The sequence below is a fragment of the Malania oleifera genome, chromosome 1 (assembly GCF_029873635.1).
Source record: "Malania oleifera isolate guangnan ecotype guangnan chromosome 1, ASM2987363v1, whole genome shotgun sequence".
Classification (NCBI taxonomy): domain Eukaryota; kingdom Viridiplantae; phylum Streptophyta; class Magnoliopsida; order Santalales; family Ximeniaceae; genus Malania; species Malania oleifera.
The window spans coordinates 40780713-40793995 of record NC_080417.1 but is presented as its reverse complement, the minus strand read 5'-3'; the positions used below and the strand labels follow the sequence as shown (position 1 = coordinate 40793995).

General features: G+C 35.9%; 1 protein-coding gene across 2 annotated transcripts; it reads left to right on the top strand.

The window, feature by feature from the left end:
* The first annotated feature begins 605 nt into the window (after positions 1-605).
* On the top strand, positions 606-11354 carry LOC131157641 (protein FMP32, mitochondrial). Of its 2 annotated transcripts, XM_058111958.1 has the most exons (8): positions 1366-1763; positions 1845-2098; positions 2196-2327; positions 2452-2511; positions 10193-10269; positions 10374-10430; positions 10766-10832; positions 10949-11354. In XM_058111958.1, exons 2-8 carry the CDS (start codon positions 1853-1855, stop codon positions 11066-11068), a joined length of 759 nt encoding a protein of 252 aa, XP_057967941.1. In that variant the 5' UTR covers positions 1366-1763; positions 1845-1852; the 3' UTR covers positions 11069-11354. The 2 variants fall into 2 exon arrangements, with proteins under 2 accessions (XP_057967932.1, XP_057967941.1); XM_058111949.1 differs by having other exon boundaries at positions 606-2098.
* Positions 11355-13283: the final 1929 nt, after the last annotated feature.

The following is a 13283-nucleotide window of genomic DNA, read 5'->3' as shown; positions in this document are numbered from 1 at the left end:
AAAGGACGAGGGGAATAAAAAATGTAGCCATAAGCCTGGGGGTTACCTTGCCCAAATTATCTAAACTCTGTTTGGGAGCTTTTGTGTGGCCGGATGTGAACGATATATCTAGAGCCGAGGTGTGACGAAGCTTGGGTAGCCTGGAGCGGGCAATTATGATGAGATTGTTTCAGAAGCAAAGGTTGACTAGATTGCAGTTTACTCAAAATATCTTTAATGAAAAAAAAAAAAAAAAATAATATAATACAAAAAGTAAGAAAGCAATTCAAATTTCTCATTAGGGAATTTTAGGGCTAGGGCTTTCTTTGGTCAGCCTATTTGTTATTCACCTTTATACTAAATGTAAATTTAGGTAATATTTGAGAATTGGATTTCTGGATTTTTGAATTTAAATTTATATGATTTTGAAAAAAATTTAAGATCATATCATATTATAATTTCTCTAAAGTTGCATTCAAAATTGAAGTCAGAATTTTACTTTTCCAAGTGCAGTGATTTAGCCAGGACACAAACTCAAGCACCTTATTGTCCAATTTTTTTTTTAATAACTTAGGGACTCTAGTGACTATGGTGTCATTTTAGATGACACCAAATTTAGGGAGGTGAAAGCGGGCTGTTTGTTACAAATCCTTGGTAATTTATCGAATAAACTCTCAAAGGAGAATCAAATTCGTGATCTTGGAATCATCAAAGTTACAAAATGATTTTTACAGAGGGTTGCCATGCAACATTTTCTCACCTTGACCCATATCATCCTCTCGGTGCATTGGAGTGCGAGCGCTTGGACTCTTCACTCAGGCTGGCCCACAGCCCCTTTATATATTATGATATGCTGTTTGTCTCACTACTAAAAAGAAAAAAAATTAAGAACTGAAAAGGGGTGTTTGGTTAGTGCTAAAATCAACACGGTTAAAATTTGATTTAATGTATGTCTATTTTTGCTTTTAAACTAAACAATAATCAATTATCTTACATCTTGTATTTGCTATACAATTATGTCACTCAGGTGTTCAGCAACCTAATGGCATTGCTAGTGTATTTTAATAGATCAAGTGTAAGAATTAAATTTAAATCTTAAATTAATTTGACTATGGTTAAAAGAATACAAAGTAAGAGAAAAAAAAAATAACATATACCGAATCTTTAATTTTAGAATCTTATACTTCGGTAAATTGAAAAATACTGAATCTTTAATTTTAGAATTTCATATCTGAAGCGATGCAGCTAACCAAAGTCGCAACGTTTATATGAATTTTATTCAATTTCACAATATATAAAATAAGGAACTGCCATCATCCTGCCACGTGGCTCATGCATTTTCCAACCGAAAATCGGAGGGAAACGTGCATTGCGTTGCGGCGAGTGAGAAGCGCTGAAAGCCGTACGTTCAATGAGCGAAGCCGCGAGCAGAAAGCCGTAAATAAAAAATGTGCGTCGCAGGGAGGCTGCGTCGCCTCCGGCCATCCCTCCGTTTCTCGAGCAAGCAACCTTTTCCCCTTTTCTCCTCTCTTTGTCATAACCAGAAGAAGTCCACTCAATTCTCCTCATCCTATTCCTCCCTCTCTTCGCAAGCTCCAGCAATGGCTGTTGATGCTCCCGAACACCATCGCCGTCTTCAACAGTTGCTGCAAGCTCAATCTGCTATATCTTCACCTGCATTCCTAGTCATTCGCATCTGAAGCGATAATCTCCTCTCTGTTGCTTCATCTCCTGGACTTTGAGATTTGCCTCTTCTGATTATTTCTTTTCTCACCACGTGCATGGTTCTTCTTCGGCTGATTTATTCGGAATGCTAGGGCTTGAAGTTTACAAAATTTTTGGATAACGCTGTTAATTGGTGGCAGGATTTATAATGGCCGCTTCCGCAGCTTGCAAGCGGGTGGGGCGATTCGGCTCGAATTCGGGTTTCAGATTGGCCAACATCAGAGACTTTAGTGTTCCGAAAGTGGAAAGGGCTTCATATAACGCGTTCATGATTCGTCCATCTGCTTCGTTGGCCTATTCTGGTTTGCGAATTTCCCACTTCCACTGTAGAGAGGGCTCTCAGCCGGTGAAATCCAATGGAAGGCGTTTGTTCGTCATCGACACTTTGGCACTGGTAAAATTTGTCTCCGAATCTTCTCCTTAAAATTTATTCATTTATCTTTTTTGAATTTGTTTTTATAGTGTTAACTCCGTGTTCTAACCATTCATAGGTTAGGAGATTGGAAGCGCAAGGCGTGCCCTCGAACCAAGCCGAGGCGATAACAGCTGCCACTACCGAAGTCTTGAATCACAGCTTGGAAAATGTGGCTCAGTCTTTTGTTTCAACGGTTGAGATGCAGAAAGTAAACAGGATTTTTTTGTTTATTGTTATATTTTGCTTTGTTCTGTTCTAGTCGACATCTAATAGGAAAGTTTTTTTTTTTTCCTCTGCGTTTATCTAATTGTGTATTCGTTATCCATATGTAGGTTGAAACGATTCAAGAATCCAATTTGTCCAAATTTAAATCTGAAGTTCAAAGCTCGCAGGTTCTGACTTATTCTGCTCATCTATTTGAAATCTTAGTCTGTGAGCCTGGAGCTTTTTATTTTATGTATATTTAGTTGTCTGGGTATAATGTGGGTTTCCACGGTCTGTCTACCCTTGTTAATATGAATTTCCATTGATCTGGTACTGTTAGGATTTTCCCATGTTCTCATTAATACAAAACATCTTTTGTGATGATTTGAAACCTTAAAACAGAAAATTTTGGATTGCAAACATCTGTTTGAGATGGGTAGAGAACGATTGACTGATGAACAGCCGTATCAGAACTATCAACACTTATGATATATGATATAATGCTGTTCTTAATAGTGACAGGTGTTGTCAGTGTATGAACTAATGGAAATTATCATCCAACAACAACAACAACAATAAAACCAAACCTTAGTCCCACTAAGTGGGGTCGGTTATATGAATCGTTTTCCGCCAATTTATGCGATCATGGACTATTTCTTTTGATAGATTCAAGGATATTAAATCCTTACTTACTATTTCCTCTCAAGTTATTTTAGATCTATCCCTACCCCTTCTATTGCCCCCCACAGTAATTGAGTTATTCTATCTCACAGTACACTATTAAGGCCTACGTTGCAAGTGTCCATATCATCCGAGTTGTCCCTCCCTTATCTTATCTTCTATAGGAGTTACACCTAACTTACCACGAATATGTTCATTCCTTAATTTATCTTTCAATGTTATACCACTCATCCATTTAAACATTTTCATCTCATCAACTTTTACTTTTTGGATATTATGTTTCTTCATCGCCCAACATTCCGATCCATATAGAATAGCTGGTCTTATAGCTGTCTTATAAAACTTTCCTTTCAATTTTAAGGGTATTCTACGATCACATAACACACTTGAAACACTTCTCCATTTTACCCAACCTGCTTTAACTCTATGTATTACATCATTTTCAATTTCTCATTCAACTTGCATAATAGATCCAAGGTATTGAAATCTACAAGTGCTATTTATTTCTTCATCATCAAGTTTAATTTTGTCTCCAATATTCCTCCTATCATTACTAAAATTACATTTCATATATTCTGTTTTATTTCTACTTATCCTAAAACCTCTAGATTCCAAAGATTCTCTCCATAATTCTAACTTAGCCTCCACTCCGTCCCTAGTTTCGTCAATTAATATAATATCATCTGCAAACAACATACACCATGGAACTTTCTTTTGAATACTCTTAGTCAATTGGTCCATCATTAAAGCAAAAAGATAAGAACTCAAAGCAGATCCTTGATGTACACCTATGGTAATTGAAAATTCTCTAGTTTCTCCATCTATGGTCCTTACACTAGTCATTACTCCATCATACATATCCTTAATGATATCGGTATACCTACAACGTATACCCTTTTTTTCTAAAATCCACCATAGAACTTCCCTAAGTATCCTATCATATGCTTTCTCAAGGTCAATAAATATCATATGCAAGTTCCTCTTCTTTTCCCTAAACTTTTCCATTAATCTTCTTAAAAGATAAATAGCTTCTGTGGGAGATCTCTCAGGCATAAAACCAAATTGATTTTCCGAGATCTTCGTTTCTAACATTAATCTTTGTTCAACTACCCTTTCCCATAGTTTCATCGTATGACTCATAAGTTTAATTCCACGATAGTTATTACAATTTTGAATATCTTTTTTATTTTTGTATATTAAAGTGCTTTTCCTCCATTCATCTGACATTTTCTTAATATTTACAATTGTATTAAATAAATTAGTTAACCATATAATTCCGTTATCACCCAAGCATTTCCAAACTTCAATTGGGATGTTATCTGGTCCCATAGCTTTCCCATTTTTCATCTTTTTTAATGCAAACTTAACTTCATTAACTCTAATTTTGCGAATAAATCTTATATTTTTAGTCTTCTATTTGGTTTTCGTTAAACAACTTACTAAAGTGATTTCACCATCTTTCTTTAATATCTTCGTCCTTAACCAAGACAATATCATCCTCACTTTTTATACATTTTACATTTCCTAAGTCCTTGCTCTTCCTTTCTCTAGCTTTAGTAAGTTTAAATATATCTCTTTCCCCTTCTTTTGTACCTAATCTATCATACAAACTATTGAATGATCTATATTTAGCTTCACTAACGACTCCTTTTGCATCCTTTATTGCCTCCTTATATTTTTCAAAGTTATTTCTGTTTCTACATTTTTGCCACGTTTTATACCAAAGTCTTTTTGTCTTTATTATTTTTTGTACATCTTTAACCCACCATCAACTCTCTTTGCTATTCGAGAATCTTCCCCTCACCTAATATCTCTTTTGCTATTTTTTTAATAGAGCTAGCTAATCTATTCCAAAGAGTATTTGTATCTATCCCATCCTCTAAGGTCCAATCCCCATCTTTGATCATTTTATGTTTAAATTTTATTATATTTTCTCCTTTTAGGTTCCACCATCTAGTTCTCCTATACTGGTTTATTTTATCATTTTTCTTCCATTTTTTAATACATATATCTAACACTAAGACTCTATATTGTGTGGTTAGGCTTTCACCTGGAATAACTTTACAATCCTTGCATGATAAACGATCTACCCTCCTAGTTAAAAAAAAATCTATTTGACTTCTATTTTGTCCACTTTTAAAGGTTATTAAGTGTTTTTCTCTCTTCTTAAAGCAAGTATTCATTATACTAAAATCATATGACATAGCAAAGTCTAAGATCATCTCCCCAGCCTCATTTTTGTCTCCATATCCATATCCTCTATATATCCTCTCATAATTTGTCTCCATATCCATATCCTCTATATATCCTCTCATAATTTTTATTATCTCTTCCAACGTGTCGATTCAGATCCCCTCCTATAAATATTTTCTCAATTGGTATGCCTTGTATAATACTATCCATATCTTCCCAAAATTGTCTTTTAAGATTTTCTGTTAAGCCAACTTGAGGAGCATAAGCATTAATGTTATTTATTATCTCTTGTCCTAATACCATCCTGATTTTTATAATTCTATCCCTTACTTTAGTTACATCTATATAATAATCCCTACTCCATTCTTATGTTTTTCTTTTCTAGTGTACTAAAGTTTAAATCCTGATTTATCGATTTCTCTAGCTTTCTCCCCCACCCACTTAGTTTCTTGAAGGCAAATTATATTATTTCTTCTTCTAATCATTGTATCCACAATTTCCATGCTTTTACCCGTAAGTGTCCCTATATTCCAAGTTGCTAATCTAATCATAGTTTCTTGAACTAATGTCTTTACTTGCCCACGTCCAGAATGATGCAGGAACCCTCACATATTTGACACCGTACCCGGGCACCGACACAGCGTGTCGCTTCGGGGCGACGACCTAGCCCACTCTCGCCCACTTTTTGCTACATCCGGGTGGTTCAAGTGCAATGTGTCGCTCGTAGGGGATGTCCCAACAAATATTCGGTAAAAATTTATATCATATTGATCTAACAAATTTTACGCTAACTGTTAGCTACCTAATGCAACCCTCCTCCTTAATCTGGGCTTGGGACCGGCTGGGTGTGAAAAAAGTAGGACATTAAGTGCATCACAGGCGGAGTTAATGGAATTTATCATCCAAATTGATGAAAATTGCTATAAAGCATGTAGTGCTCTGCCAAAAATGTGAATGTAGAATATTGGTTTTTTTGTCAACCACAATAAGTTTCTTAGTAATGTTACTTTCTGCCTTTTCTTCCTTTCACTTGCTTCATAAGCCTACAAATCTTAGTTGCTGTAAAGACGAGGTACATCAATTTTACCATCCAAGCTCTATTACCGTTAATGTCATTCTCTTTTGTCATTTTGTCTTATGGGCTGCCCTGCTCTTGCTTAATGCAAGGCATGTTTTTCAATTTGTCATTTTTTTGTGGCATGCATTCTATTTAAAAGCTCTTCAGTGGCAATTTTATTGTTGCTGTAGTGAAATGTGATGGTTAAAATTTACAAACCATAATGTGGTTTGAACATCAAAGCATAGAATGATATATCAAGGCCTTGGCAAAAGTATGGACATATCAATGCCTTGCTTCTATTTTAACTTGTGAAGGGAAATGTATATCTGTATATTCAAAATTTATATTCATTGTTGCCTTGTGAACCATATGTCGAAAACGTATTTGGTCACTAGGGATGTAAACAGGGTGGGTTTGGAGCGGGAGGGCAGAACCCGAATCTACCTAGCTAAGAATTGTTTGCCCCACCTACTGCTCCGAATCCGCCTAGGAACATTATTTATATCCCTATCCCTGCCTCATAAGGAAATCCGCCTCCTGCCTGGGATTCAAATCCGCCTCCTCAACTATAAAAAGAACATACAAAATTTTGAAAACAAAACAATTTCAATGTCTTTATATTATTAAAACAACATAACTTCTTATTTTAATATAGCTGAAGATAACATAGTAGAATAGTGTAAAGTTAAACATAAATAATACATAGAGAAGCTATGAACAAGTGAGCAAAAATACTATATTTATGCATACATGTACGCACACACACATGCACAAGAGGTATTAGGAGTGCATCCCGCACACTCCCTTTCCTGGGCATGAGCATCTTGGCAGTCCATTTTCTTAAAATCTTAGTCATCCACTGAAGTTGCATAAGTCCCATTCCTGCGCCAGACATTTGCTTCTCCGAAGACCCATCTTGTAGCCTCCATACCGACGTCATATTGCCATTGATTACAGTGAAGAACGCCAATTGCTCTGGTGGTTTCCAGATATATTTTATGGATGCATATCAAGATTTGAGTTGTCGCAAGGATGAATTTGTCATGGATTTAGGCACCAGTAAGAGTAGGGGGTTGAACTTGGTGATGACGACTGCTGAGCAGAGACAATCTCATTAATCAGATGGGTTTTTAGAGAAGCAAATGCTTGGGAGCAGGAAAGGATTTCTACAACTTCAGTGGATGGCCGATATTTTAAGGAAATGGAAGGTCAAGATGGTGGCATATAAGAATGGGAGCGTGCATGGCATGCTCCTGATACCTCTTTATTTTATTTTTATTTTTTATTCTTTTTTTTTCCGCACACACTGGAGTGCAGGAATGGGGGTGCGCGTGGCGTGCTCCTGATACCTCTTTTACACACACACACACACACACATATGTTGATTTGTTCATATTCGGGGCAGATTTTGGGTGCATTTTGGTTAAGAACAGCGATATTTAGGGTGGGGCAGATTCAGGGCGTAGAAACTACATTTCCCATTTATTGCTCCAAATCTACTGCGGGTCACAAATTTCATCCCTAGTACTACCCTTAATTCTCTTAGGAACTACCAAATATGCCCCTATAATTGTGGATCAGGGTGGGATATCCACTAACTTGAATTCATTTACATCCCTAGTGGTCACTTTGTGGCATAGTGCCTATGGTCAAGGCCTTCAACCCCTCCTTTTAATGGTCTAGCCGTAATGACAACCGTGTCTCACAATTGCTTTTAGAGAATCTACTTGCTTTCATTACTGAGGGGGATTTAAGTAATCGGTACTAAATAAACATATAAATCAAGTTTTGAATATAATTGAAACAACATCTAAAAAATCTAAGTGTTGAATTATTTGTCACTAGGTAACTAACCTTTAAATGTGTCTGAGATAGGATTTGGAAGATGATGAGATGTTTTATAAGAGATGTGGAGCATTGTAGAATTGTATATTTTTGTGCAAAAATGTTTGATGAAGCCTCTAAATGAACTTTTTAGCAAATAAATAATTTGAAGATTTCTTGTTTAGTTGAAGATAATTCAACATCAACGGAGAGGCTTACCACATAAGGCTGGTTCATTGAGTTATGAACAAGTTAGAGCCTAGCCTTTATTTAAGGGCTATTAAGTGAACACAATGTGGCCTAAGTAGAAATTTCTTAGGAGGTGTTTGTTTGCATAGTAAAAAATATTCTCATGTAATGACATTTTGAATTCTTGAGAATAGGATGTTTGCCTCTTGCAAATATTTTTAGTTTGGTTTGCTTTGTAAGATTCCAAGAGTGCACATGGGGTGCTCAAATAAAGTTTTGGTTAAACATAAGAGTGGGTATTTTAAGAAGATGATTATGATATCCTTGTCCTGTATGGCTACATATAAGTAATATATGAACAATAATCATATTTCAAGTACAGAAACCTACAAAGAGTATGTGTCTAATTATATCCATGCCCTAAAATTTCAACTTCATAAATTTGAAAAATTCAACAATTAATAGACTAATTAAACAAAATAATTGGGGCCAATTTGGTCTCAAAATTTCAATCAATATGTATATATATATATATATATATATATATTCTCATAAGTAATAATATTTCCATTTTTATTGATTTTTATTTTTCTTATTATAAATAACAGCATGTAATAATACCTTATTATGGAGGCATTAATGTCCAACCAGACAATATAGTGAGTGCGATTGTTCCCAAAAATAGAATTTGCATAGGAATGAGCTTACCAATTGTGAATATGGGAGTGAGATTCTACGTTTTGTGGGAATCCTTTATTCTATAGGAATGTGAGAGTTACCACTGTCAGATCCGAACATCACATTCCTAGGAATTTGGAAAGATTCTGCACACCAAATGTCCCTCCAGAGAAAGAAAGGAGGAGGGTGCTAGTTTTGGTACTCGAAATATTGATTTGCCTCCATGCGCAGTAGCTGGTTGGGCAACCTTACTGTATATGTTCAAATTGAGTAGCATTACTTATATAGTGGGTATTACAGCCCATCAATGGCAAGAATCAGCAGTCTCCTAAATCCATGTCAGTAAGGTTGGCTTGTCCGACAAGTGTCTATATGACTTTATTAAAATTTGATTACTCTAAACACCAACTAAAAATAACTAGTTTTGTTTAATTAGAACACTAATGAAAGTGTAAAATTTACTTTATTCATGGAACAATTTTTTATGTGGTTTACTTTGACTGCTTCGAATATATTAATGATAATCTTTACCAAGTTGGTTACATGCATACAACCAGTAAAGTTTTGGTGAAGTTGGGGCCTCGGGTAGGTGAGGTGGTGCCATGGTGGCTTTGCCAGCACTATTCACCTGCCATCTTAAAGTCTCCTCCTGTATAGACATACTGTGGGTATTACTCTTTTGAATCTCTTATTGAAATTTTGTGCATTTTTATAGAAGTGTACTTGAAAAAAACATCCATGGTTCCAAAAGAAGGGGCGAATATCTAAAATGATATCTTTTTTTTTTCCATTTATCTTTTTGTTTTTGGGCTGGTCAAGTTTTGTGTATGTGAAATGCTTGCATGCTTGGGAGAGATGAGTTCTTTGATTTTGCCTGTCTTTATTGAGATTGGAATTTGTAGAGTGTGGTGTTCCGGATTGACACATTGACTACTAGTCAGCAATGGAACAGTATATTTTAGGAGACATGTTTTCTAAATGCCAAAAGCTCCACCCAGCTAACATGAGATAAACCTGAATGTAGTTGAGGACTTGAGACTATGTTTCTTTATTTTAATAATTTTTCCCTACTCATTTTAATTTCATTGAAAACTAATTAGAAGTTGCAATAGAGTTTATGGTGGTTTTTTTTTGTATGAACATTCTGAACAATTTTTTGAGATGTTGAGTAATGACATTATATTATAATTGTAGTTTCCATGACTAGCTGTGCTGTTTACATGTATGAACAAATTATGATGCAGGAACATCATTTCTCTTTGCTGCAACATGAGACTGAAAAACTTCGAAATGATATGGAGAAGATGCGCAGTGAATTGAGGTCTGATTTTAGATCTACTATGCACATATTTCTGCATGTTTCCATGTGCGAATTTGCAGTTTCATTGTGTATTTCATTGTGCAAATATATTGATGATTGACCAGGTATGAAATTGACAAAGTAACTTCTGGACAGCGTCTGGATCTTAATCTTGAAAGGGGGTAAGGAAGTGAAAAATATGCAATTTCTTGTTATTGGTAATCTCAAGCAGTGCCCTTCTTTGTTAGTTAAACATCTCCATTATGTCAATCTTAGGGCCTGTTTGGTTGTAGAAAACAGTTTCATTTTCCATTTTCAGGTTCAATGATTACAAAACTGCCACCATTTTCTCCAATATTTGTGTGGGAAAGTTGGCAAAAATCTTAGTGTTTTTCAAATTCATATAAAACCTGGAAAGTTGTCATTTTTTGTAGTTCTTTAGAAAGCCGGAAATGGAAAATGAACTGTTCCGCATAATCACAACTCCTTACTGTTTCAATTTTCACGACTAGTGCAGGAGAATACGGGATTATCTAGCGAGTCAGAATGTAGAGACCAATAACCTAACAAACAAACTTGACCGGGTGAGTGTTAAAGATTCTGAGTTATGGTTTTGTTTTGGTTGATTGGACTTGCTATACTTTTTATGGTGTTGCATTTCATTTTCATTTTACATTATGGGATGGTTTTGAATCTGCAGGAAATCCATACACTAAGGGCTCAGTTGGAAGCAGCAAAATATGATGTGATCAAATACTGCATAGGTAGCCTGGTTTCCATTTCTGCTGTCGGTATAGCTGTAGTTCGCATTCTGATGTAGGAGCTTTGCAACACAAAACCAATGGTGGCATAGCCCATAAGTTTAAACAGCATTCAGCTTCATGGTTTTTTTTTGAAGCTGTTCGTTGCTCCAGGGGGAAAGAAAAATTGGGCCAGTTTTTGTTTGGCTCAAGAAAGCACCCCGAATAAACCTCATTAGGTCAGCCTTGATTGTTTTTGCACCCTGAGGATCTCAGTGGGTTTGAGGCCATACTTTTGCAAGTACCAATTTGTACTCATTGTCATTGTTCGATTTAATAAAAGCACTTCACACGCATTCTATAGCTTATCAAAACTAGCCGATGTATAGTTTGACATTGCAGCCCTGTGAAATTCAAGGTACCATTTAATCTGGATGCTTTTAGTAATTAGTTGTATAGTTGTCCTTGCATATTGGTCTCCCCAATTTATGGAAACCAATCACTTGTCATTGCAAGGGCAGTTCTTTGTCCCCTTTTTTTGTAATAATGCTGAACTTTTTAGCTAGTTGAACACCTTTTGGCAGGCAGAGAGAGAGAGAGAGAGAGAGAGAGAACAGCAGTGATTGACTTGATGCCAAGTAGTACAGCAGTCGTGCATTTGATGCCAATTAATAATAAGTTACTGTTGGCTCCTAAAATAAAATATCTCTGAAATGAAAAAATTTATTTGATAGGGATATACTAAGTTATAATTGGAACAGTTCCAATCTTTGCTTGTTAATTTATCTGAAATGCACTACGGCACCTCATGGTACGTGTGTACTCGATTTTCTTCCATTCGGTTTCATGGGGAGAACCTCTATTAATAGCTGGGGGAGGAATTTCAAATTGCAAAGTCGGAAGCAAGTGAGGATTTATTAGGTTGGTAAAACGTATAAATATTCAAAAAGAACTAAATGCAAAGAGGTGAGATTGAGATTTCGCTCAGCACTGGCAGGTAGGGAAGTGGGAAGAAATGAAATTGAGGAAAATGCAGAAAAGAATAAAAGCATGCATTTTAGTGTTTTTTCTTTTGAGGACCAAAAATCATTTTACATATCACCCTTTCCTGAAGCTTGCATTGGACTGCGTCTATTAATAATGAACTAAATGGTGGACGATTCAAGGCTTTCTCAAACCTAAAAACTAGTTCATGAGATTAGACTTTTCCTCACATTTAATAACTGACCATTAGCTCCTTTCACAACCGATGTTGGATAACCTCAATAATTTCTCCCTCACACAACGGGGTCCAAATCGGCAGCACAATATACTTAACATGCCGGGAAGAATGTTAAATCAGGGCTCTAATACTAGGGATGAGCGATTCAGGACCTTCTCAATCCCAAAAGCTAGCTCATGGAGGTAAGACTTTCCCTCACACTTGAATTACTGACCATTGACCCCTTTCACAACCGATGTGGGATAACTCCAACACTAAAGAATGCACCTAAACAGAGATTTGAATTTGCATATTAAACGTAACAGTAAATTAGTAGTAATTGATCCAAGATAACCAGAGTTCTTGAAAATTGCAGAGCTGCAAAGTGTTCTCACAGGAACAAAGTAAAACCTCTCATTAAAGGATAGCAATTCTCCCTGCTGTTTTGCAGTCTTCATGTCTTGGTCAATTTCCTTGATCAAATCTTGAAAATTATAAATACTGGGTCTCATTGGGTTTCACAAAAAAATACAAGAAGAAGAAGAAGAAGAATAAGACCTTCACACTTAACCAAACCAAAATGAACAGCCTATCTCATACTTCCCCAGCTATAAATAGCCACCACCACCATCTCCTCCGTCCCCTTGACACATAACTCTTCTGAGTTCATTCTTATTATTAGGCACAATGCTATAAGATCGAATCGAAACTTATTTCAGTTCGGTTTCGGATCAATTTTTTATTTTTAGGTAAATTTTGTATACCACCATTCTGTCATCGATCACTGCTGGGTTGGTTGGTGAGTCACCCAAAAAAAGCATCGAGAAAGGTCAAGCATATATGTATGAAATGGTTAGCGGTCTCATTTAAAGATAGCATAAAGAAAATGACATTTCCTATGAAATTTTAGTCCCTTATTTCTCTCATTGTAACGTGGATGCCTCTATTATCTATTGGGCAAAACACAAATAGGGATTTGATATAACGGATTCAGTGTCGTGAAATGTTCAAATGTATAGAAGTAACAAGGAAAGTGGGATAAAAAGATGAACACTCAATTAGGTTGAATCAAAGAGATCTAACCCTCTTTTAAG

Coding starts and splice junctions, on each gene's coding strand:
- LOC131157641 (XM_058111949.1), top strand. CDS start 1,853: ATGGCCGCTTCCGCAGCTTGCAAGCGGGTGGGGCGATTCGGCTCGAAT. Junction 10,270..10,373: donor AAGATGCGCAGTGAATTGAG/GTCTGATTTTAG, acceptor ATGATTGACCAG/GTATGAAATTGACAAAGTAA. Junction 10,431..10,765: donor GATCTTAATCTTGAAAGGGG/GTAAGGAAGTGA, acceptor CGACTAGTGCAG/GAGAATACGGGATTATCTAG.